A 26,042-nucleotide genomic window follows, 5' to 3' on the forward strand; every position below is an offset into this window, starting at 1 on the left:
ATAAATCTGTAGTTCCTCAGTTTATTCCCAGGTTATGTTTCCACCCTCTACTTGTACTATGGTGTGGTTACATATATTGGTGGAGTGGAACAGTTGATGTGGTGAAGGTCATTCCCAGTCATATAATTTTATGCTAAAACTTCAATTTCATGTTATGCTGTCAGCCATAAGTCACTGGCTGAGATTTGTGATTTTCTGTGAAGGTCAACAGAAGTGCTGTCAGGGCCTTTGAGCTCTCATTCTTCAGTTTTTCTCAGATAGAGCTGCAATAATGAAGGCATTGAGGAAATTGGATCTCCTCTCCAGAAGGAGATTTGATTAAATCAGCTGTTTCTAGAAGCCAGTGATAACATTTCCCAAAATAAGGGTTATTGTCCGTGTTTGATAAATATTCTGACTTTGGACTTGATTGGTTTGTGGTCCTGTGTTCAGTTCCCTTCATCAGTCCTTGTAAGGGCAGAGTATAGGACCTGAACATCAAATAACATGTTATCCAGTAAAGATGAATTTATCATGTTGACAAATGCTGTAAGAAAATTACTGCAACTAGATTTGCCAGCCTTAAAATCAGGACTGGGAATTTTGCATTATCCCTCATGTAGATCTCTAGAACCTTGGTGGGAAATGGCCTGGCTGCAAACAAATGCTTGGATTATCACCTGATATAAACCCACTGGATGTTCATCCAGAAGAAATACCCCTTAACTTCTATTCATCTTCACCTTCTCAAATCACTTTTCTCAATGCCAGAATGGAGAGTGGGCCGGGGGGAAGGGCAGAGACGAGCAGAGCCACTTTTCAGCAGTCCTACTAGCAAGGGGGCTCTTGAAGTTCATGGACATAACTCGTGTCCTTTGGGGCGGATTTAGAATCAAAGAATCCTGACGAGCCTTGTTGTAATTTCCTGCTGTAGTGAATGCATTGGCACAGCAGAGAATGTCAGTGTTGTGGTACAGTGTCTTTAGTGCCCTAGAAAATAAAAATTTTCTGTTTTCCTTCAGTGAAAGAACCAGAAAATGAAGCTGGGAAGAAGACTAAGTGAGTTGATGTTTTACATTTTTATTACTTTAATACATTGCATGTTTTAATTCTTAACTTGTAGTGTTTGGTGCACTTGTGTGACATCTGGGTGTTTTTAAAATGTTCCTTCCCTTTTTGCCTTTTACTTCAGCATGTCAAAATCAAGATCTTTTTCTCCATAGACAAACCTTTGTAAAAGCTGTTGGTGCAACCCAGTAGTAACGTTTGTGCAGGAGTTTGTGTAGAGATTTTCTCTAAACTTGAACCGGTTTGTTTGCCTGTACAAGGTCAGCTTGTGTTTTCCTTTTGCAAGTCTCATCAGGCATTTCTGATTTGTGAGTGTGGATCTGGTTGCAAGACATAGCTAGGAAGTACTGCTGTTCTGGCTGCACGTGAGGGTCAGCTGTCTCCTTGCCTTGGGATAAGCAGTGTTCAAAAGGAGCACCAACCTTTGGCTAAATCTAATGAGTCTTGAAGTCAGTGAGACTTTCTTTACTGACTCTGACTAACACTGGATCCAGCTTTTTGACAGAGAGGAAGACAATGCAATAGAAATAGTGCATGGAGTTTGCATGCTCACTTGTGAAACTGCTTAAGACAAACTTTCTTTCTTTCTTATTTTTCTTCTATCACTTCTTTCCACAGGGAAAAGGTTCCCATCCACGTCCTTAGCCCCAAATATACAAAATTACGTGACTGGCACCATGAAGTCTCAGCACGTGTTCTTAATGTCCAGTGATTTTACCCAAGTTGCAAAAGCAAAATAAAAACACTTCCTTCCTTTCTTCTTTTCCAGCTGCTTTGCAAAAAAAAAAAAAAGAAAAAAGAAAAAAATGGAAAAAGAAAATGTGTTTCAGTAGCCTTTCTGCAAGAGAAATTCTAGCCTTTTCTATACTTTTCTAACACTTTCCTACTGGTGTGTAAAAAATGAGATGAAATGTTTTTGTGCTAATCATTAGTTGACAAAAAATACATATTTAAAACTTAACAACTTGGGTGGCTGAATCTCCCAATGTGGGGGAGGAGATGGCTGTTTCAGTTCTTTTTTCCAACTGAAAGAAGTCATTTGCATTGCTGAGTTTGAGTTACTGTAGGCTGTTAGAAAGCAGAAAATTTTGATCAAATGAGTAAGAAATTGTGTTACCTTGATTCTGGGGCTGGGGGAAGAAGATGAAGAGGGGATTGTATGCACTTATTTCAAATAATCGTACTTACCAGGAAGACTATCTTGGATTTCCTTAGGTTTTCAGCAGGTCAGTTTTAGAGTGGTTGTAAATGTTTTACAAAGTACAGCAAGAAGACAGACTGCTTTTAAGCAAAGAAAAGAAAAATTTTAAAAAATTATTTTCCAATGTTTTGAATTGAAGTGAAAGCTCAATATAAAGATTCTGCTGCTTAGACTAGTAATATGTTCATATTTTGGAAAACTTAAAAAACAATAATTGAGCAGAATGTTGCTGTGTAAGAGCTTCAACACATCTTCTAGCAGGGACAAGATTAGACAGTAGTATTTATTTATTTACAGAGTGAAGCTTATAGGCTTTCTTGTGTTTATGAAAGCTTCACAGCCCTGTGGTTCTCATGTAAAATAATGTATTATAGTAGCTACACATCCATTAATTTATGCATTTTGAAGCTTGGAGAGTATTTTAATAAAAGTTGCTTTTATCTTAGCTCTGTCTGTTTTTCTTTTGAGTCTCTCGGACTCCTTGAATATTCTTCTCTTGCATGGGGCTGACATTTCATAGCACCTTCACAGCCTATAGGAAGAGAAACAATTAAATCCCCACTGCATGGTAGAAACAGTCTGAATTGTTTAAAACTATCCCAGTATTTTACTTCCTGATCATCTTCAAAATGGGGTACGTGTTTGTGTTGTTGAAATTGACACGAGATTTGCAGGCATCAATAAAATGATTGACCCTTAGGGGAGTAAGAATATACGAAGTAAAGCTCGCTCTTGGCTTTTGCAGCGCTTGTTGAACCAGATAACATTTGAGACCTCAAACAAAGGTGATTGTGAAGCACATGTAAAAGCCCGGTTTCTCACAACTGCTCAATGAGAACCATTGCAATTGGTTTGGGTTTCTGCAGCTGACCTACATGCTCCTCTGATGGAATTAGTCCTGTGAACAGATGCTTCTGCAGAAGACTTGGCGGGGTTGTTTTTCTTTCCTTGCACGATGTCAGAATTTGAGAGGACCTTTGGAACCATTTTAAGTTGAGATTCCTTTTCAGGTGGTTTATGCTGCTATACAGTACAGCAGTAGCTTATGGTATTTGTCATTTTGTCTTTAGGAAAAGACAAACAGAAAATGGAGACTTCAGGTAATAGATAAGTTATCTAGCACTAACAGTCACTGATGTGGATGCCTAACACTGCACAGATTTGCCCTGGTAATGATAGCCCAAGGGATGTCACCTCTTGCATACTTTTTGGGTTAACTCCTTAGGGACAGTAGGGGAAAACATTCACTTCAGTAATTTCACAAAAGAGTGCTTGGATGAGAAATGCCAATCAGTTTAATTTCCATGCCCCTCCATCACGTAACTTGACAGTGAGTACTGTGTTACTAAACCCAAGTGTGTTACTGAGTGCACATACACCACAATATAATAATTTGGTTATTGAGTACTGCATATTAAACTGGGAATGTGAAGTAATGTATTTAAATGTATGGGTTTATATAATTTCTTTATGAACAGAACGAAATGTGAGCATTTCAGAGACCATCAATGCAATGAAAACTGTAAAATGTTAGAAAGGTTATCACTTAGATTCTCTGTAAAGGTTTCGTTTTAAGGGCAAAATGGTTTGACCTTCAGGTATTTTTATGTTCTGGAGATGTCCCTAGGTAATGAGACTATTTTCATGTTGTTATTAAACTTACCATTATGTTTATGTATCTTACCAGCTCTTATCCTTTTGAAGGGTCAGTTGCTGTGGTGAGAAAAAGAAGAATAAACACTCTAAATAATGAAAATAATAGAAGCCTCTGTTTTGAGTAAAATTAAACATAGTTGTAGAGTCTATCTTTCAGGATATGAAAGTAGTTTGAGAGACAGCCAAATTATTACTTTTCTATAACTTCATTGTAAAAACACTACTAGTTCCAGAAGTGGTTTATGAATGCATGAAATTAATTTCATTTACTGCTTGAAAGATGTCATCTCTTCACCCAATATCCCCATTGCACAGATATTACTGGCATTCAATTTTGGACTTTTTGTTACTGTTCCCAAAAATGAACCACTTTTTCATTTGTATCTGACAAACATGCCCTATCTCATGTCTGATTCCCAGCATACATCTGATCTTTGAAAACATATTAGGAGTGGTTTTTTATATAAATGAAGAAGCTTAAATTTTAGAGATCTCCTAGAAATATCTCCTGGAAATATCAATGTGACAATAAAATACAAACTTCTCTTTTTTTAGCGATCTTCAGTAAAATATCTCAATTTAATAATTTTCAGCTTTTCAGGCAGGCATTGTCCAAGTCAGATGTTCTGTGTGGTTTTTACTATTGTTTATTTCTAAACTGTAACCCACTAGGGATTTTTGTTTGGATAAAATAGATTTTTCTCTTCAGCAGCTGGAAAGACAGGATATAGAAATGGAAAGCCCTCACTGAAATGTGTAGATTGCAGCTTTTAAACCAGTTATTTAAAACTTAGGAAGGCAATGTCTAGCCTTTGTATAAAGTTTATGTGATTTAGATTATTTCTATTTCTGCAGTAACCTGTTTCCAAGGTGTTTGTTTTAAATGTTCACTTTCAACCATCTCCTTTTGAGCAATCAGCTCTGGATTTGGTTTTATCCTTAAATTGTAGAGTCAATTCATTGTCCTGAGTGAAGATTTTCTGGATTTGTAGTTTAGTTGATCCACAGTGACTGGAAAATATTTGTCCTACTCTCAGTCAGTCTTGAAACAATCTGTCATAAAATCATGTATTTACTTTTCTCTCCCCCATGTCAAAAATATATCTAAAGCATACCTGCAGATCTACCTGATGGAGCAGGAACCCAGGATACCTGTATTAATTTGAATAAAAAATCTATAGCTACCCCGACTTTGGAGATGCCATCTGCACCAGAATTTCCATCCACACCTTTACCACCTTTGAGGTCTGCTCCCTGGTCATTCTTAAATCTGTTCAATAATTTTCAGCACTTAAGGTTCCCTACTTTAATAAGATACTTAATTCTGCATACTAACATAAGGAAAAAACTACAGAATGCCTGCCCCTGTGGCTAATTTAGTCTGCTCAAAACTTACTGTTGTGATTGCTCTCTGCCTTGTAGATTACTTTTTTTGTGTGTTTTACAGTCTGGCAGGTGCTTTTCTTCAAGTAGAGCACTTTAAGAGAACATTTTTTGGATTTATTTTTTTCCTATAACAGCTGAATCACAGAAAGGATATGAAAAATACTGATAAATGCATAGTGTAATGTTCACAAAACTAACCCCACCAAAAAGTTGTAGCAAAAAGCACACAAAGCTTTGGCGTGAATCCCACTAGCACTTGTGTCACTTTCAGTATTTTCCAAAGTTGTTTTCTATATAATATAATCCCAAATTAATGTGTTCCATCTTTGTAAATGTCCAATACTACTTGGCTTTCGGAGTTTTAAGGCAGCGAGGACACTCTCAGCCTTCACTGGAACTGTGATACTTCTTAAGTGTGTTTTGCATCATTTTAACCTCTCAATTGTATTTTACTATCAGTTTCATGGTCTTTTGGGGGGTTTTTTGGGGTTTGGGTTCTTTTTTTCTTCTGAGTTTACTAACACCTTCATGCACAGTGTTTCCTCTTCTGCATACTATTTTAATGTAAATTAAAAATCTTTTTCTCTGTGTGTCTTCACTTGGGGTTTTTTTACTGTGAATGGAGTGAAAACAATGCTAGACCAGAACCTGCAGCTGCTCTTTTGCCGATAGCAGATTCCTGCCCTGGCAGTGTCCCCTCTCCCAAACTTTCTGAACATATTGCTGCACCAGCTCCTGCGAGGTAAATCATTCACAGGGGTTTTGATTCAGTTAACAATCTATCCTCTTCTAGCCTGGGTTTGTCTGTCTTGGAGGAGAGAGGGTTGTTTGTCATTCACTTCAAATAAACTTCATTAAGCTGCTGTGACTAGGGATTTTCCTGGAAGTGGTAGGAGGGGGAAGGAGAAAAATTAGATAAAGACGAGGAAATTAATGAACAGCCATGTGGATACTAATTAAAACAAGATACAATATTTAGTGTATTTATGCTGTCAGTGGGTGTCCACCATATAACTTGGAGTAACTTTTTAGTGGTCTCAACAAGTCAAAAGTGAATATGTGAATTTAGAAATACAAAAGTAATTTTCTAAAATGTGAGTTACTTAATTTGTAACACAGTGTTGTGCTGTGATGCAATCACAGAAGACAAGGACATTATCTGGCAAATTTCCTGTCTCTGGCCCTGGATAGTTTTACTGGCACTTACCTTGGCAAATTGCTGGTGCTTTGGAGGTAATTTGTGAGTACTAGACATGAACAGTAATTTTAGGTAGAAGAAAGCAACAGTACTTTGGAGGGTGATTAATTGTTACTGGAGGTCAATAACTTTTCTCATGGTTTATCTTACATTGTGCAGGAGTTTTTGAGTTCCAGGTAGCATGCACAAGCACAAAGTCATAACATGAAACAAAGCTGTCCCTGTGAAAATGAGAATTAAATGAACAGTGCCTGGTCCTGCTAGGCCTTAGACAGACATTCATGCTTGAATAAAGTATACAATATACTGTTGCCTACACCTATGTGGGCTTTCTGCTGTTGGAAAGCTAATACTAAGACTTGGAACTGACCAGTTTTAACCCTTTAAAGTAGTGTTCTCAACTAGCTGAGAGAAGAGGAAATCTGGCATCCAATTAGAAGTCTATTATGGTGTCTTTTGAGGACATTTTGTTGTCTGGGAGAAGCAGCTATGTTCCTGAGCTAACATGAGCTTAGGCAGGATGGGTTGGAGGCTGACGGGCTGGTGGGTTCTTTCATGGTGACATTTGGCTTGAGCCAGTACAGTAAAGAAGATTTGGTTGTGATGTTTTCAGCAGCAAATTCTCCTAGATCAACAAAGATGAAAAATACACACAGAAGATGTATGACAATACTCCTGGTGATTTTATTTTTTAATCAGAAAACCTGAGTTGAAAAAGGCAGTGAAAAAAGTACTGCTTCAGTAATTGATTTTCATGTCTACCCGTGAAACTTCAGTATGATTACACCTACTTGCCCCATCCCTTCATGTGTGCAAAGCCAGGTTGGATGGAACTCTGGGCAAAGTCTAGTGAAAGCTGTCCCTGCCCACAGCAGGAGGGTTGGAAGTAGCTGACCTTCAAGGTCCCTTCCAATCCATGATTCTGCTGAGCTGTAGATGCCTTGCAGATACCACTGCAGCTACTGTATTCTGAGTACCAAGGAGTCCTCTCTAAATCCTAGCTCTGCATCTGAATCCAGGCAAAAGAAATTTAAATCTAATCTTACTCAATATCTAGATCTCTAAATGTTGTTATCTGGCAAAATTAACCTAGCAAGGGAGCAGCTTTAAGATGTGAAATGTGAAAAGCAGCTATGTTCTCACCATTGGTTCAGGATGAGAGACAAAGTATTTTTACAAATATAAAAGTTGATGGTAAGAATTTTCTGCTAAAGAAGGGCAGAAATTGGAGCAGCTTCTGCAGAGCTGTTGAGGGAAGGTTTAGCATTGGGTGTGGGAAGGAGAGCAATTTGATGGTTATTTGATGCAGCTGTGTAGTCTGGAGTCTCCCCTGAACTGAGAGGTCATCAGTGATAGCAGTTGGTATTTATATGTTGTTACTGAGCAGATGCTGCTGCTTTTATAATGCTCTTTTGAGTGGGAAATACAGCAAATCTGGTCTTCAAATCCCTTTTTAAACTAAAATGGCAGCTATTGGAAAGCTGCATGGAGCAATTCATGAGTGCCATGTCAGGCTTTTAGGAAAGCAAAATTGGGCCATCCAAGCGTGAGTAGACTTGCTCTTGCTACTGAAGCCTTGAATTTGTTGTCAAGGACTGGCCTAGGTCCTTATTTTCCAAATGGGCTCCATCTTTTCTTGGCTGGAGCTCTGTAAATTGTATCAGCCACTACTTAACCACCAAGAAGGAGAAACCTTGCTGTAAAATGTATGGAGGATCTGGACTTGATTTCTACATTAAAGTTAAGTGAGCTGCTTATAAGGTAGATTTCATAATGCTTTTTTATTGTAGCTTTAGTTCTTTATTGAGTCTTAAATAGTTGTATGTCTATATAACCAACTCCTGTAAGTTATAGTGTATTATTACTCTATTTCATATATGCAATGTCCTCCTGTAAGTTTAACAGTAGAATATTTAAGAGCAATGACAGCCCTTCCAGAAAGTTGCAAAAAGTCATCTCAAGAAGTAATCCTGGCAGAAGTAAACCATGTGAACCACAGAATCTGGCACTTCCAGAGAAAGTGTATAACTAATATAAAACAGATGTGATGCCAGCAGGTCTTTAGATTGTATTTTATAAACATGCCTTTTCCAGTCATGCAGACCTACTTTTATATTTTCTTTTAATGGAATTATTCCTGATATAAATACAAAGACTTAGTAATAAGTAATAATAGGTATTAGTCCTGATATTTGTTGTGTACTTTCTCGTAAGTGGACATCCAGGAACATTCTCTGCAGAAATTGTAGTTTGGGAGAAGAGGAGGTGTCAGGCTGACTGTACTAAAACTGTCAGAGTTTTTATGGTTGTTTTGGTGTGATGACAAGCAAGAGGAAGCAGAATACAAGGGAGAATTATTGCTCTCTTGTGGTGAATGCTACTTGTCCTTCTGCTTTCTATTATTATATAGAACTTTTGTTTGAGAACCTTTTGGAAGTCTTAGGCAAGTGTACACATCTTCCCTTCAATCATTCAGGTTTTAAATGCCAGCAGCCAAGTAGCCTCAGTGTCTGAAGTGTCATCTCCTGACACTAGATAGTTTCTTGTATACTGATTGTGCTCTTGCTCAAGTTTGTTATTTTTTAGGTAACTATCCAAATAGTTTGGGTTTGTGGTTAAACAAGCGCTCAAGCTTTAGCTGTAAAAATGCCTCCAAAATTGTTTTCAGCATGGTGTGATTCCCAGGCCGTGAGTATTTGGTTCCTACAGGAGACGGAAGAATTACAGATGCAAGAATACCAGCTAGAAAGAGTTGGCCATTGCTATTTTGTACTTTTAATCAAATGAGAAATTTCTTCTCTGTTTATTATCCCATTATAATTACTCATGAAATTAACATCAACTAGGAAGATAACTGTGCCTGCTCCAGATGCAGCAAGCTCTCTGCCGGCAGATGAAGCACCTCCTGTCCCCAAGATGTGTGCTGTGGCCACACAGACCACCGAGTTCCCCCTGCCTGCTGACCCAGCTGGGGGGCTGCCTTCTCCAGCCCTGCATGTGGGAGCAGCCCTCGGGCTGCCTCCTGCCCTTGCCAGGTACATCCGAGCCCAGCTGTGCTAGAAAGGTGCAGTCAGAAACTGTAATTTTGCACACTTTGAAACACAGAGTGGTTTGCTTTGGAAGGGACCTTAAGGATCATTTAATTCAAGTGCTCCTGCCATGGGCACGGACACCTCCAACTAGACAAGATTGCTCGGGGCCCCATCCAGCCTGGAGGTGAACATTTCCAGGGTTGGGGTGTCCACAGCTTCTTTGGGCAACTTTTTCCTGTGCCTCCCCATCCTTATAGTAAAGCATTCCTTCCTAATACCTGATCTAAGTCTCTCCTCTTTTGGTTTAAAGCCGTACAGTTTCACCTGATTCTTTTTTTGATGATGATGCTGTCCAGGTGGAGCAGCTTAAAGGTTTCCTGACCCTCATAGTGCTGTGGCAATTTATATAGGAATTAGAAATTTAAGTAGCTTTTAGGCAATAGTTCTAAAAATAATTTAAAAATTAAAGCAGCCTTTTGATGGAGGAGGAAAAGCAGTCATAGGTAGGAGATTCAGTTGGATTTTGTCAGCAGAAGTTGGTGACATGAGGAGAATATAGTCACCCTTGTTACAAAATGTGTGGTGTTAAATTATCCAGTAGCCCAAAGTTTTTGGAGGAGAATACAAGCTTTAACTTGTGTAGTGATGGGACATCCAGAATGTAAGTCTTTACCAATAGGGAGAGAAAGTGCTTCCCTCAGTAATTAACACTACAGGATACCTGAAAAAAATATACCCGTTTTGTTTGTTTGTTCATGGGTAAGGATAGCTTTAGGAAAAAAATTTAAATGAACTCCTGAGCTTTAGTTAGTATTGCCAGAGGTGTAATAAGTGTTTGATTAATGACTTCTCTTCTCTTGCTGCTTTTGGGCAGGCATGAAGCATCTCTGCCTACTTGTGAAACAAATTCTTACAATAAATTCTCAAGGTTTCAGTCTAAATCATCTGTAAGTTATACAAGGTAAATATTTTAAGGTATATCTACAGCAGGCTGCTAGGTGTAAGCAAGGTATTCAGGCACTGGCTTTACATTTAAATATGGGAAATAGTATATAGTTCTGTAGGTATTTAAAGTGTTCTGTCCATATTTGTAGTTATTTGAAAAAACACACAGCAGTTTGGTGGATAATTTTGAAATTTTAAAATAAGAACCCAAGTTAGAGGTTAGAAATTGTTGGAGTTATTTTGGAGCCTGTTTGGGTCTTTCACCTTTTTTTTCCCTGTTCAAATCCATTTCCACCTGTAAAATAAGTAGAGAAAATGAAAAGGGGGTTACACGCTGAATTTGCTAAGGGTGGACCTACAGAAGTTATATCACTAAATACTCCAGTTTTCTGTGTTTACTGTTTATTATGAAAAAGAGGACAAGGTAAATGATCTTCATGGCTAATTCTGTCCACACCATGGAGACTTAAATGGATCCATGTGGAGAGTTCTGGGCTCTGGTTCAGTGGGAATGATCCAGGCATGCGAGGTAGAGTCTATGATGAGGAATTTAAAAGCTGACAGATGCTAAATGCTCACTTGATGAGGGAATAGTTTTATTTGTGGGTGAAATCAAAATTGCTGTTCTTTATATTAATATTCAGGTCACTCACACATTGCCTATGTCTCTGTGAGCTGGAAACTTCCATTACTCTCCAGTGGTTAATGTGCTCTGGTGTTATACTGTATCTCTGTCAATCTTTCCTACTTTCTCTGTTTTCTCCTGCATTGACTCAAAGCTTCTGCGCTGCAAAAGTAACGCTGGAAGATCCTTCGGGAAATCTGCCGATCCTTGGACCCTCTCCTCCTCCAGCTCTTTCTCCTTTTGAGCAGAGATCAAAAACTAAGAGCATGGCTGCTGCTGCAGTGTCTGCTGCTATTGCTGTCCGGGCCAGGTAGACATCAACTTCAAAAGGAATGTTTTATAGGTTGGTTTAAGGAGGTTCCAGTTCACACAAGAATAATTGGTCCCTGGCAGGGTTGTGAAATCAGTCGGCTCTGTCACCATACTGGGCAAGTCATTAGAATATGTCCAAAGCTCCCATGCCCTATTTATAGCTTAGCTGCTCTGAACCTTGGTGAGTAATTCCACCATTCTGTTCCTCATGATGCCTGTTTTACAGTTCAGTTAGTAAATTACCTGTAAATAACATTTGTGTTACGTGAGTGACAAAGAATAATCTACAACTTTGAGGAACTTTTTGATGCTTGAAAACAATAGCTTGCTGAGTTCCATCTAAATCTTTACTGCATTGCTTTTTATAAAGGCTTGCTTAGAGCAAACATTTTGACAAGTTTTTCGATCATCCATTCATATCAGTAAAATACTTTTTAATAGGCAATAATACCCATATTTTTGTATTTCTAAATTGCATGGATGTTCCAGGGTGATAATAAATTATGTACATTAGAAAGCATACACAAAATCAGAAAACTAAAAAAGATGAAAAAAATTTCTCATTGCTTTTTATTTTATTTTATTAATGGTAAAAATATACAAAGAACGTGCTTCTCACACCTTAGTGGGTTTTCTTATGCCTCCCCTGAATTGTGCAGCCTCCACTTTGTGGGCTGCTTGTTTGGACATGATTCCTGCATCAATTTTCCTGGGTTCAGTTTCTCCAGACAGGCTTTTCATAAGGGATTTTGTGTTGTCCGTGGTCCCAGCCATCCTGAACTTCATGTGGTCACCTCATTTGTTTGTGGGGTCTTTTTACACACTTGCTAGACTCCACGAGCCTAGTGCCTACCGCTCGCTGCTGGATGCACTGCTCATCACGCCTGTCGCAAAGCCTCCCCTGCCGGCCAGCGCGCCCTCCAGGAAGTCCACAAGTGCTCTGGAGTTGCCAAAGAGCAAGAGGTATTGTCCAGATGTGGTGTGTGGCTGGCACTTAGGACTCAGGGAACTGGCTACTCCTTCAGAGCACATTTCTGTTGTCTGCATGCTTGTGCCTGTCCTGGTCTTTGACATGAGGTTACCAGCTCCAAACCCTGCTGGTTTCATCTTTTTGCACACCTGGACTAATGTGTGCGCCTGTTCTGGATTGCAAGGCAGGATGTATTCTATTACCATCTGTATGGCAGTTGTCTAGGTGTTAAGTGGGCAATTTCCCCTTATCTCTCTCCCTGCGAGATCACAATCACTCCTCCCTCAGCAGGGGGCATCCCGTGATAAGAGGCTATTGAATGTCACTGCATGGCTGATAAGAACTGTAACATCCCATTGTGAGATGCTCCGCCCAGAGGGAGGAGCCGAGCATTGCTATCCAGATATAATCAGGAGATTCTGACACACCAGCACAGCTTCTCCACTGGATTCACCAGAGGAACAGCAGCTGCTTCTTCTTCCACGGATCTGCGGAGGAAGAATCACCCTTTTTCTACAGGACCCCCTGCTCCAACAGAACCACACCTGACACCTCAGGAGGACTGCAGCCACTTTTTCCAACTGGACTGCTGCCAGCACCCTGACCAACAGGGTGTCAGGTTGAGTTCTGACTCTGTCATTTTAGTGTACTGCATTGTTTTTATTTTATCATTTTATGGTTTTTCCCCCCTTCCCTATTAAAGAACTGTTATTTCCTGCTCCCGTATTTTTTTTTGCCTGAGAGCCCCTTAATTTAAAATTCATAGCAATTTGGAGGGGTGGGGAGGGTTTGCATTCTCCATTTCAGGGGAAGCTCCTGCCTTCTTTAGCAGGCACCTGTCTTATCCAAACCAAGACAGATTTTTGGCGCCCAACGTGGGGCTCGAGGGCAAATAAACAAAAAGGGAATAACAGTTCTTGAGTAATCTAATTTTTGTGTGGCTATACAAACCTCATCAAGTGACACCATGTGGTCCAGTTTACCCTGGTTTGGGTGGCACGTGATCATGGCTGTATTTCTCCCATTTGTAGGCCCTTATCTTAACATGGGTCCTATAACCAAGGCTACTGTGGCTATTATCCGGTTTGTTTTATGGGTGAATAAGGTGAGGAATTCATGGATTTTTAACTTCCTCTGGAAGGCAGGCACATGGATTCACAGCTATCACACCTTAACTATGTGTTTTTGGGGTTACTTTAATAATGGCACCTGCTGTAAGGAAATTACACCAGGGGAAATTTTCTCCCAACCCTTTAATCACCTCTTTGGGTCCACCCCACCAGTTTTTGAAGGGTTCAGATCCAATCTAAACATTAATGATATCATACAGTGGCTGGTGTTGCTGATAGGCCTGTTCTATTTAGCATTTAGAGAGAGAGAGAGACTAACCTGGATAACTACCCTGACACCTGCATCAGAACCTAACACGCCACCAGAGTCCAGGGATGCTGTTGCCCCAGAGCCTACTCCTACCCCACAGCCCGTGCCAGATGTGAACTACCCAGATTGGGTGGGGGGTCTGGTGAAGGAGATGCGTGAGATAGGCCAGATCCTGAAGGAGTACACTTCCCCAGCTGGTGCAGAGCCCTCCCCCTGCTTTGAAGAGAGAGAATCTAATAGTGCAGCAGCAGAACCCACAGATGTTACAACTGTCCAGGTTCCAGCTGAACTGCAGAGGCAGTCACAGCCAGCAGCAGTTGCCCCTGTAGAAACAAGGAGATCTAAAACAAAAGCAGAGCACCCAGATAGGGGAGGGCCCTCACAACCCACAGGGGAGCCAGAGGTTGCAATCATCACCGAGTCCCTGACTTACGAAAGTCTCCGTAATCTACACAAAGACATTGTACGACGGGGACGTGAGGCTTATACAACCTGGCTACTTCGGGTCTGGGACCTTATGGGTACAGGTGTGCAACTGGATGGTGGTGAGGCAAGGAATCTGGGACCCTTAACTCAGGACTCCGGTATCAATCAGATTTTTGTAAGGGAGCCAGGGTCCCTTTCCCTCTGGGAGCGGCTTTTAACAAGTGTCAGAGAGAGATTTGTCCACAGGGAAAGAATGCAGGAGCAGCACCACAGAATGCGCTGGAAGACTCTTGAGGAAGGGATCCAACAGCTGAGGGAAGTGGCAGTATTGGAGGTACTCTTTGGGAGAGATGGACAGCATGATAATGACCCCGACCAGGTCAGGTGCACAGGGCAGATGCTGTGGAGTCTGGCAAATCTGGGGCCATCTCAATACACCACTTTCATTGCAACGATCAATGCTGATACCAACCGAGAGACAGTGGGTTCTGTGGCAAACAAACTTAGAAATTATGAAAGTATGATCAATGGCCCCATGCAAGCTCATGTCTCTGCCGTGGTCCAAGAACTCAGAGAGGAGATGAGGGAGATGAGGGAGGCGGTGAGAAGGAACAATTCCCATATTGCACCAGTGCGAGTCACAGGCCCCAGAGTTAGAGCCCAACATTTTCCACCTAGAGAGAGAGGGTACACCCCACGGGCTGACTTGTGGTTCTTTCTGAGGGACCATGGGGAAGACATGGGAAAGTGGGATGGAAAACCCACTTCAGTCCTGGCAGCAAGGGTGCGTCAACTCAAGGAGGGAAACACTAACCGAGAGAACTCCAGTAAAGTGAAGGTAGCCTCAACCTCCCATGACCGAGCTGCTGAGTATGATCCGTCAGATCCCCTTGAGGGTACCTCTACCATGTATGCCCAGGGAAGAAATAATAACCAGGGTTAGGGGGGCCCTGCCTCTAGCCAGGGAGAGGCACGGGAAAATCGGATTTTCTGGACGGTGTGGATCCGATGGCCTGGCACATCAGAACCACAAAGGTACGATGCTTTAGTGGATACTGGTGCACAGTGTACCCTGATACCATCGGGACATGTGGGGGCCGAACCTGTTTCCATTGCCGGGGTGACGGGGGGATCACAGCAATTGACCCTTTTGGAAGCTGAGATGAGCCTGACTGGGAAAGACTGGAAGAAACATCCTATTGTGACTGGCCCAGAGGCCCCATGTATTCTAGGCATAGACTTCCTCCGGAATGGCTATTACAAAGACCCAAAAGGACTCAGATGGGCTTTTGGCATAGCTGCTGTAGAGGCAGAGAACATTAAGCAGTTGAACACCTTGCCTGGACTGTCAGAAAACCCATCCGCAGTAGGACTCTTGAATGTGGAAGAGCAACGAGTGCCAATCGCCACCTCGACGGTGCACCGCCGGCAGTATCGGACGAATCGAGACGCCGTGATCCCCATCCACAAAATGATCCGTGAGCTGGAGAGCCAAGGGGTGGTCAGCAAGACTCACTCACCCTTTAACAGTCCCATCTGGCCTGTGCGCAAGTCTGACAAAGAATGGAGATTGACTGTGGACTATCGTGGCTTGAATGAAGTGACTCCACCACTGAGCGCTGCTGTGCCAGACATGCTGGAACTCCAGTACGAGCTGGAGTCCAAGGCAGCAAAGTGGTATGCCACCATTGACATTGCTAACGCGTTTTTCTCCATTCCTCTGGCAGCAGAGTGCAGGCCTCAGTTTGCTTTCACCTGGAGGGGCGTGCAGTACACCTGGAACCGACTGCCCCAGGGGTGGAAGCACAGCCCCACCATCTGCCATGGACTGATCCAGACTGCACTGGAAAAGGGTGAGGCCCCAGAACATCTGCAATACATCGATGACATCATTGTGTGGGGGAACACGGCAGTGGAAGTATTTGAGAAAGGAAAGAAAATCATCCAGATTCTGCTAGAAGCCGGTTGCGCCATCAAGAAGAACAAAGTCAAGGGACCTGCTCGAGAGATCCAGTTCCTGGGAGTAAAGTGGCAAGATGGACGGCGTCAGATTCCCATTGAGGTCATCAACAAGATCACCGCGATGTCTCCACCAACTAGCAAGAAGGAAACACAAGCTTTCCTGGGTGCCATAGGCTTTTGGAGGATGCACATTCCCGAGTACAGTCAGATCGTGAGCCCTCTTTACCTGGTCACCCGCAAGAAGAACGAGTTCCACTGGGGCCCTGAGCAGCAACAAGCTTTTGCCCAGATTAAGCAAGAAATTGCTCATGCTGTTGCCCTTGGCCCAGTCAGGATGGGACCAGAGGTAAAGAACGTACTCTACTCTGCAGCCGGGAACCATGGTTTGTCCTGGAGCCTTTGGCAGAAGGTGCCTGGGGAGACTCGAGGCCGACCACTGGGATTCTGGAGTCGAAGCTTCAGAGGGTCCGAAGCCAATTACACTCCCACAGAAAAGGAAATCTTGGCTGCCTACGAAGGAGTTCAAGCTGCCTCAGAGGTGATTGGCACGGAAGCACAACTCCTCCTGGCACCCCGACTACCGGTGCTGGGGTGGATGTTCAAAGGAAAGGCTCCCACCACCCACCATGCCACTGATGCTACATGGAGTAAATGGATTGCCCTCATCACACAGCGCACCCGTATTGGAAACCTGAATCGCCCTGGGATTTTAGAGATAATTACAAACTGGCCGGAAGGTGAAGATTTTGGTCTTTCTGATGAAGAGGAACAAGAGCAAGTAACACGTGCCGAAGAAGCTCCACCATACAACCAACTCCCAGCAGAGGAAACACGCTACGCTCTTTTCACTGACGGTTCCTGTCGCATCATAGGGTTGAACCGGAAGTGGAAAGCAGCCGTATGGAGCCCCACACGACAGGTTGCTCAGGCTATCGAAGGAGAAGGTGGATCAAGTCAACTTGCTGAACTCAAAGCTGTTCAGCTAGCCCTGGACATTGCTGAGAGAGAGAAATGGCCAAGGCTCTATCTTTATACTGATTCGTGGATGGTAGCCAATGCTCTGTGGGGCTGGCTGGAAAGGTGGAAAAAGGCCAACTGGCAGCGTAAGGGAAAACCAATCTGGGCTGCTGAGGAATGGAAAGAAATTGCCGCTCGGTTGGAGAACCTACCTGTGAAAGTCCGCCACGTAGATGCCCACATCCCCAAGAGCCGGGCTAATGAGGAACATCGAAACAACGAACAGGTAGATCAGGCAGCAAAAATAGAGGTGTCGAAGATAGACTTAGATTGGCAACATAAGGGGGAGTTGTTCCTAGCTCGATGGGCCCACGATGCCTCAGGTCATCAAGGTAGAGATGCCACCTATAGGTGGGCACGAGACCGAGGAGTAGATTTAACCAAAGACAGTATTTCTCAGGTTATCCATGACTGTGAAACGTGTGCTGCCATCAAGCACGCCAAGAGAGTGAAGCCCCTGTGGTATGGTGGGCGGTGGTCCAAGTACAAGTATGGGGAGGCCTGGCAGATCGACTACATCACACTGCCCCAGACACGCCAAGGCAAGCGCTACGTGCTGACCATGGTGGAAGCCACCACGGGATGGTTGGAGACCCACCCTGTACCTCACGCCACTGCCCGGAACACCATCCTGGGCCTGGAAAAGCAAGTGCTGTGGAGACATGGAACCCCTGAGAGAATTGAGTCGGACAATGGGACCCATTTCAAGAACGGCCTTATCAACACCTGGGCCAGGGAACATGGTATTGAATGGATATACCATATCCCCTACCATGCACCAGCTGCCGGGAAAGTTGAACGGTGCAATGGACTACTCAAGACTACCCTGAAGGCACTTGGTGGGGGGACTTTTAGAAATTGGGAGATGAACTTAGCAAAGGCCACCTGGATGGTCAACACCAGAGGGTCTATCAATCGAGCTGGTCCTGCCCAGTCTGAACCCCTGCACACTGTAGATGGAGATAAAGTCCCTGTTGTACACATGAAAGGTATTTTAGGAAAGACTGTTTGGATTACTCCCACCTCAGGCAAAGACAAACCCATCCGTGGAATTGTTTTTGCTCAAGGACCTGGTTACACTTGGTGGGTAATGCAGAAAGATGGAGAAAGCCGTTGTGTACCACAGGGAAACCTAGTCTTAAGTGAGAACTGTGTGTAAGGATTCATTGTGATGCAGATGGAAATAGAATAAGGGGTGGATTATGTTCTGGATTGCAAGGCAGGATGTATTCTATTACCATCTGTATGGCAGTTGTCTAGGTGTTAAGTGGGCAATTTCCCCTTATCTCTCTCCCTGCGAGATCACAATCACTCCTCCCTCAGCAGGGGGCATCCCGTGATAAGAGGCTATTGAATGTCACTGCATGGCTGATAAGAACTGTAACATCCCATTGTGAGATGCTCCGCCCAGAGGGAGGAGCCGAGCATTGCTATCCAGATATAATCAGGAGATTCTGACACACCAGCACAGCTTCTCCACTGGATTCACCAGAGGAACAGCAGCTGCTTCTTCTTCCACGGATCTGCGGAGGAAGAATCACCCTTTTTCTACAGGACCCCCTGCTCCAACAGAACCACACCTGACACCTCAGGAGGACTGCAGCCACTTTTTCCAACTGGACTGCTGCCAGCACCCTGACCAACAGGGTGTCAGGTTGAGTTCTGACTCTGTCATTTTAGTGTACTGCATTGTTTTTATTTTATCATTTTATGGTTTTTCCCCCCTTCCCTATTAAAGAACTGTTATTTCCTGCTCCCGTATTTTTTTTTGCCTGAGAGCCCCTTAATTTAAAATTCATAGCAATTTGGAGGGGTGGGGAGGGTTTGCATTCTCCATTTCAGGGGAAGCTCCTGCCTTCTTTAGCAGGCACCTGTCTTATCCAAACCAAGACAGCGCCCTGGACCTGCAGATGGTGTTTGTGCAAGTCCACCCTACTAAAGGTTTCCTTTCCTCACTGGCTTCAAGTGTCCTCTGATATACATGGTGGTGCTTGTGTTGTATCGTGAGCCTCTGAGGGAGCAGTGTCACCCTGCAGAGGCAGCAATAGAAGAAACAAGAGATCCTGGCTTGAAACTTCTGCGTGGGTAAATTATTTGCCACAGTTCCTTGAGCAACTAAGCGTCACGTTAGATTATTTTTCTAAAGTTCACTTTGAATGTATAAAATCAAATAACTGGCATGCAGGCCAGCAAATGACTGTTTTAAAATATATTTGCTGTCTAGGCTCTTTGTTCCAGTGCTGATTCTGTTCAGTGCACAGGACTGTTTGTTCTCCTTTCCTGACCGCAGCGATGTTAACGCTTGCTTCAGCGGAAGGCTGTTTTTATGACTTCAGCTGCCCAGGCAGAAGTCTGCTTGGTTATTTTACAGGGCTGCATGTATTAAGTTGTGCTAGGGCAGAAATAATCTCTGGGTTTTCTTGTACCTATTTATATTTTCACAAGAGTTAGACCCTTCTAGAGATAAATAGAGCGGAGATCCACTTGATGTTGAGTAACAAGTATTAGTTCTTTTACTTCTGTTTCATGGCTTCCAAGGTGACCTCAGTCTCCAGAGAAGGTTAAAGTAGCTCTGACCTCAGGGAGGGGAAATAGTCGTTTATAAGACACAAACCAACTTTTATTTGTGTCAAAATTTCTAACTTGTAGCATATCCACATAAAAAAGATAAAAAAGGAACATTGAAAGAATTGTGGTGATATAATACAGCTTAAAATACCAACTTTATTTTTGCCACTGAATGATCTTACTAGAAAACCTTTTATGTACATATTGAAAGAGAAAACCTCTTTAGGAGTTCTGATACCTGTCTGTGCCCTATAGGTGAAGCCCAGGCCATGCCATCAGCAAGAATTTATTCTTTAGCTGTGGTGTTTGTTTGGTGATACTTTAGTACAGTGAAAACAAATTCTATGACTTCTCTTTTTTTTTCTTTCACTAACTAATGTGCATTGTTTTTGGCAAGTGAAGGTAGATTATTACATTAATGGAAACTTTCTCCTTCCTGAATCTGTAACTGGCTTTCTGTTTGTCCATTGTTTGCTCGCTGTATAGGATAAGCTCTCCTGGTGTTGAAGATTTATTTTTGGGGATGCATTCAGTGTTGGAATTCCCAAAGTGTCTCCATTCACTTGCTGTCCCTTACAAGTACATGTGTGTTGGAAAAGGCAGGAAACAATGGAGAACTGGTTTCATTCTTCCACAGCTGAAGTCCAGTTTTGGAGGGGCTTAATCTGTTTTTTTTTCTTCCAACTGACAGAGCTGGAGAGAGATGTGCCAGAAGCCAGAAGGTACACTGGGAGTACAGAGACCATATAGGCCTGCCCAAAAGACCATATCAGTATTGGATATATATCAAGATTGAGGTTGAATGGCTTGGAATAAACATCCGTGGATTTTTAGGGGGTTTTAAAGGTAGCCTTTAAACTTGTGAAAGGTGAATTTTCTCTTAAACCATTGCAATAGCCAGATTATTCTGGTTATTCACGTTGCTGCTACAAGGCTGTGGCATAAGGTGATAAAGGAAGATGATTACTTTCAGGCTGTTAGAGACATCATAAACAGGATACGACCTAAAATCTGGGTCAATAGCAGTATAGTTAGTCTGAGAACACTCTGCATAAAACTGCATTTTAAAAAGGATTTTTGCAGGAATAGCCAGTGTTTTCCTGAAGACAGCATACAACAAATGAGGGTAATGATTTCTGGTTTCCTTATTAACATCCTTAGTCCTGAGCTGCTGCACTGGTAAGGAAGGAGAGGTTACCAGTAGATGGAACTGAAGAAATGAAGCTTTGTGCTGTCTTGTCCTGTTGAATAAAAGACCACAGCCTTTGCTGAATGGCTTGAGAAACATGTAAGAAAAGAAGATAAATGTAGTGTCAGCCACTGCATATTGTTACTGAATTTCAGCAAAGATCAAGCAAAACTAATCAATTATGTCAGGAAGAGAGTAATAGATTTGAGAGAAATGTACCCATTGAGTGTGACACGAGGTATTAAAATGTCTTTGCATTAAAATCCATCTAGTGACATACTGTAGTATGTAAATGAATGCAATGCTGAAAAGTTGTTTTAAATGGCAGCTCACTTCATTCCACAATAAAATAGTTGATACGAAGGGAGAACTGAAAACTTACGTCCCATAACTAAAGAGAAAAGTATACAACAGAAAAGTATATAACTGCTTCAAATAGAACTAGGTCTGGCTCAACCAAAAAAGCCAGGTAATAAACTGCTTTAGGGTTTTCTGGCTCTTTTATATCTTTCATAACTTTAATGAAAAGGTAATGAATCTATTTTACCAAAGTAGCTTAGGTTTCTTTGCATTATCTCTGGGGACAAACTCAGGAAGGTTGTAGCTATAGCAAAAGCAGGGTGTTGATTCTCTTCTGCAGTAAGGTTCCTCCAGATATATTTCACATTTATCCTTTTCACTTCACTGTCTCTGCTCCAAAAAGCTGGATGTCTTAAACTGTTCTGTACTGGGTTGCTGCCAGAGTGCTTGACCTTTTTCTGACTTAGTAACTGGCCTGAAGTGGTGGTGAGCATCCACACGTTTTCTTCCCCACCAGACTCCTCTGTAATGGTCTTTTTGGGGGGTGTGTAGCAGCTATGCAGTCTTGCACCAAGCTAAGTGTTTCATCCTAATGGCAACAGGGATGGCCTTGAGTTTATGGGGCTTGCGTGTTTTCTAACAAACGACACATATGCAGCACAGGAAATTATGTATTTAATGTCTTGCATGACCAAGAATTGGAGCTTTGCCTTAAAATTAAATCTCAAGGCAGAAACACTGGGAAATATTGGGAAACACTAGCAAGAATGGGTGTTGACAGCCCTTTTGTTTTTGGCGTGGCTTTTGGTTTATCTTCCTGATGCTATGCTACATTCAATTCCTCTAAAAAAATGGTAGTCACACCTTCTGAGATGAGCACTGGTGTTAACTCTGAGAGAATACATACTCTGAAAGGTGCTTTGAGTTATTTCTGTGTATAGAGCACTGCTTACAGAGGGGTTTCATACTCCCTCCCTGTAATTTGATACAGAAATACCTCCACCCAGATGATTTTCTCTGCTCTTTCTTTCTGTTACTTTATTTTGCTTTTCTTCCTTCTAGCGAGGTACTGGAGCACTGTTAGGCTAAGATGAAATATAAACACTGAGCTTGTAGTAGGGATAAGGTCAGCACTCAGTGATTCTTGGCTTCTGTTTCTCTATTGTTACACCAGAAAACCCTTGCAAAAAGCCATCTGCATTTCCCTTGTTCATGGAGTTTTGTTGTCATTCTCATACCTGCCTTTTTCTGGTTTCCTACATATATATTTTCAGCTATTGTGTATTTTGATACTGGACAAAATATAGCACATGATTTGTATGACAAACAACTGAGATCTGAGATCCAAGTCACAGAATTCCTGGCTATCTGGAGAAAGCATTTACAAGCTGTCCCTTAGATACTACCTGACCTGTCCTGTCAGCAGATTTCCTCACACCGCAGGGGACTTGTGCCCTACTTCCACAGTTGTTCTGGACAACAGAGCAAGTTAGTTTAACAAGATACCTAAACCATCATTTATAGCCACAGACTAATAGTAAAATACTGATGTACCAGACTGAGCTCTGGGCTCAGCTAGTAATATTTACAGATGGATAGCCAATATCTTGGGCTTGCATGAGGAGAAAGCCCGGCCAAATCCTTTGAACCTGCTTAAGAAAGCCCAAGTGACTTGGCCCTTGTTATCACCTTAGTGCTCTTAGAAGGTACATGATAGCAAGCTCAATTCCTTTTCAGTTATTTAGTAGGTCTTTCTTTGGCTATAACAACATCTCCATTATTAGCTTCTTTAAAGTTTGTGTGAAGTAATTCTAGACAGCATTGTATGGGAAATGCTGTGGAAGGATGGAGGGGAGGTTTAGGCATCCATAGCTCCAGACAACGTGTTTTTCTTCTCTGTTTTTGTTTGTTTGTTTGTTTTCTTGGGGTTCTGTTGGTTGGTTGGCTTTTTGGGGTGTTTTTTGTTTATTGGGGTTTTGTTTGGCTTTGGTTCAGTTTGGTTTTTTTGGGGTTTATTTTTTGTGGCTTTGGGGTTTTTGAGGGAGGAAGAAAACCTCTAAATACATTCAGAAAGATTCAGTGCAAATTTCTTAAAATGCCTCTGAAATGCATTCAGCCTGGTCTCTGAAAAACTGGTGCTTATATCAAGTGTAACTTGGATCCGCTTCCTCCCTCACAGGAGAAGAAATTTCTACTTGCTTTTTCTGTTTTTTTTTTCCCCCCCAGTTTTGTTGAACCAAGAGACAGGGTAAGTCTGAGGAGCGTTTTGTGAGCTCTGAATAAAGTTTGCACTGGCCCTGGAGCCTTCTGTGTCCCCCTCATGCCTCCTAACTGGCTCCCCAGAAATTTGTTTGTTTTCCATACACACACTTACTTTGATAAAATAAGGCTGCACTGTGTGGTAGGAGCTGTTCTCCATGGAATTTCAGGCGTGTCTGTTAAGTGTAAGCTAGCATATGTAAAAGATAGAGAGGTGTCTTTGGCTTGCTTCTTTGCCAGACTTTTTTCTTGGGCTGTTTTTGCAATCTGTTTCCCTTGCAACACACTTCCAGAATTATTTTGATTAATCTTCCCATAGCTTATTAATCTAACTTCTCGTGGGTTTTCAGGACACAAGACTGAATCTGACAGACTCATGTTTCACCATTACTTGGTTCTTGCAGTGTTAATACCCCTTGCCCAAAGGCTGACAGCAGAGCATTCACAGCTTGCAGGAAAGGTTAGCTTGCAGTGATGAGCCTCATGTTTGCATAAGTTTTTATCTTGGAAAACTTTGATTTTTGCTGTAAGTATTCATCAGGTCGAGAAGGAGGAGTTTAAGAGTTATGGAACAGAGTTAAAATGTTAATGCTAGAGGCAGAAGGTAGGTGTGTCATTAGTAATATTACAAGTGTTCTGACATGGAAATGTTCTTGACCTGAAGCTGACCTGTGAGTGTCAGCTAGGAAGTCTAATAAAGTACTCACACAGAGCTTGGTAAATACATAAGGTTTATCATTCCTTCCTCAGCTTCCCAGTGGTGACACTGAAAAGCAGGTGGGACCTCTCTTCTATAATATATTTATTTTCTTAGATTTCGGGGTTTTTTTTTTGCCTCTTCAAATCCTGTATTTTCTAGATGGTAAAAACTTGGGTCATCATTGTACATCCTCGTGAGTTGCAAAACACTAGTGGGGCTAATTGTGGGCATTGTACAGCCACTTGTAGAAGATAACTGTGCTTCTGAAAAGATCCATCACTGTATTTGTAAAGCTGGATAACCATAACTAGAGTTCAAATGTTTCTCAGTGTAGAAAAACATGAGGTGTTGAGGAATTAACTTTGCAGCATGAATTTCAAGTTCAGTGTTTAAAAGGTTGAACCTCTTAGGAGGGAGATGCTGAGGGTGCAGTGCATCTTTGAAAGTGAGACAAAGATGGATCTTTCTGCAGAGAACACTGCATGTGCGCTCGCAGCCAACTTAATGCCAGAGAAATGCTGCATTATTTCATGCAGCCTGCCATAGATGGGCACTATCGCACAGTGGAGGCTTACCAAGCTGCAGTAGCAGCCTGCCTCTTAAATTCACAGGCTGAACTAGTGGCTTGAGTTTATTCAATTTTTGCTTTGAAGAATCAGAAATGCAATGCAAAGGGTGTCCAAGACCTATCAGAAGTTTTGCCTGAGGCCAGGAGCATCCCCTCTGTCCAAGTGATGGCTTCAGGCTTTTCCCTTGGAAAGCTTCTTGCTTGAGGTTCCTGGCATGTAAACTTCCAGAAGTGATAAAAAAGCATCAGACGTCCTTATACCTGGGTTTATGATTGATTTTTAGTTTGGGATCATTAGAGTTTCACCTAATTTCGAAATGAAAGCCTGAGTGTCTCCAGCATTCTGTTGCTTCAGGAACTAGTGGGCCACGTCATTCACAAGCCTTAGAATTTGACCACAAAAATAGCAACAGTAGAGTTTCCAATCAGCATTGCAATGAGCCTTGTGGGCTTCCCTCAAGAAGCTTCCTTGCCATCTTCTCCTTGGAGGGAACCATTTTTACTTGTCTGAAATCCATTTTTGCTTGTTGAGTAGCCTCTGCTTGTAAAAGATAGCTGCTGAGTCAGCAGGATTTTTTTATTTCTGACTGATGATTTGTATTATTTATGACATATATTCCAGACAAAGGCAGTGAAGAGGTGCTAGACTTGAAAAGTTATTTGACAAGCAGTAATGAGCCTCTTGGATGGAGAAGGAGGAAACTTTCTTTTTTTAGCACCAACAGTGCTAACAAGGGATTCTTAAAGTTGCAGTGGGACTCTGGCCTGGAATGGGTTTGATGGGTTACATGTCGAATATATTCAACAGTACAGAAGGATGTTTCTGTAACAGTGAGGTTGCAGTTTTCGTTATGGAAGCCAATCCTAAACTACCTTGTCATTTTCAGCTGCTGCTGCTACTTCACATCGGAGGGTAGTTATTTATCATTTTTCTTTCAGTCTGCATTAGCACTTTTATGCCGTATCTCCACTGCCTCAAAATCTGCCTGTAATAAAGACTTAGAACACGAGTCTCAAAGGAATCTAACGTGCACCTTCAATGCCTCCATTTGAGCTACACAAATGTCTTTAAATATCTTTTCAGCATTTGAAGATAAAGGAATGCAAGGACTCACTTTGTGCTTCTCTGGGCTTGGGCACACTGTGTACAGCAAATCCACCAGTGCTGGTTCAACACAGCTACTGCTGTTACCAAAAGCCTGCAATTACCACAGCTGTTACTCATTAAATCTGAATGCTCAGTTTATTCTCCAAGCTGTGAATGACTTTTGTTATCCCTAACCTGGAAGAAGATTTTAAAT

The 26,042-nt window shown here is 42.1% G+C and overlaps 1 protein-coding gene across 6 annotated transcripts in view; it reads left to right on the forward strand.

The window, feature by feature from the left end:
• Nucleotides 1–26,042, forward strand: part of PDLIM5 (PDZ and LIM domain 5) — a 131,609-nt gene that overhangs the window by 77,338 nt on the left and 28,229 nt on the right. For 5 of the 6 annotated variants that reach the window (XM_059844133.1, XM_059844137.1, XM_059844138.1 and 2 more), the window contains one exon: nt 1,002–1,038. In XM_059844133.1, coding sequence (XP_059700116.1) covers nt 1,002–1,038 — 37 coding nt within the window. Of the gene's footprint in view, nt 1–1,001; nt 1,039–1,665; nt 2,694–26,042 lie in introns of those variants that run through there. The other variant, XM_059844139.1, reaches the window with a different exon arrangement.

This window comes from Haemorhous mexicanus, chromosome 4 (genome assembly GCF_027477595.1).
Source record: "Haemorhous mexicanus isolate bHaeMex1 chromosome 4, bHaeMex1.pri, whole genome shotgun sequence".
Classification (NCBI taxonomy): Eukaryota; Metazoa; Chordata; class Aves; order Passeriformes; family Fringillidae; genus Haemorhous; species Haemorhous mexicanus.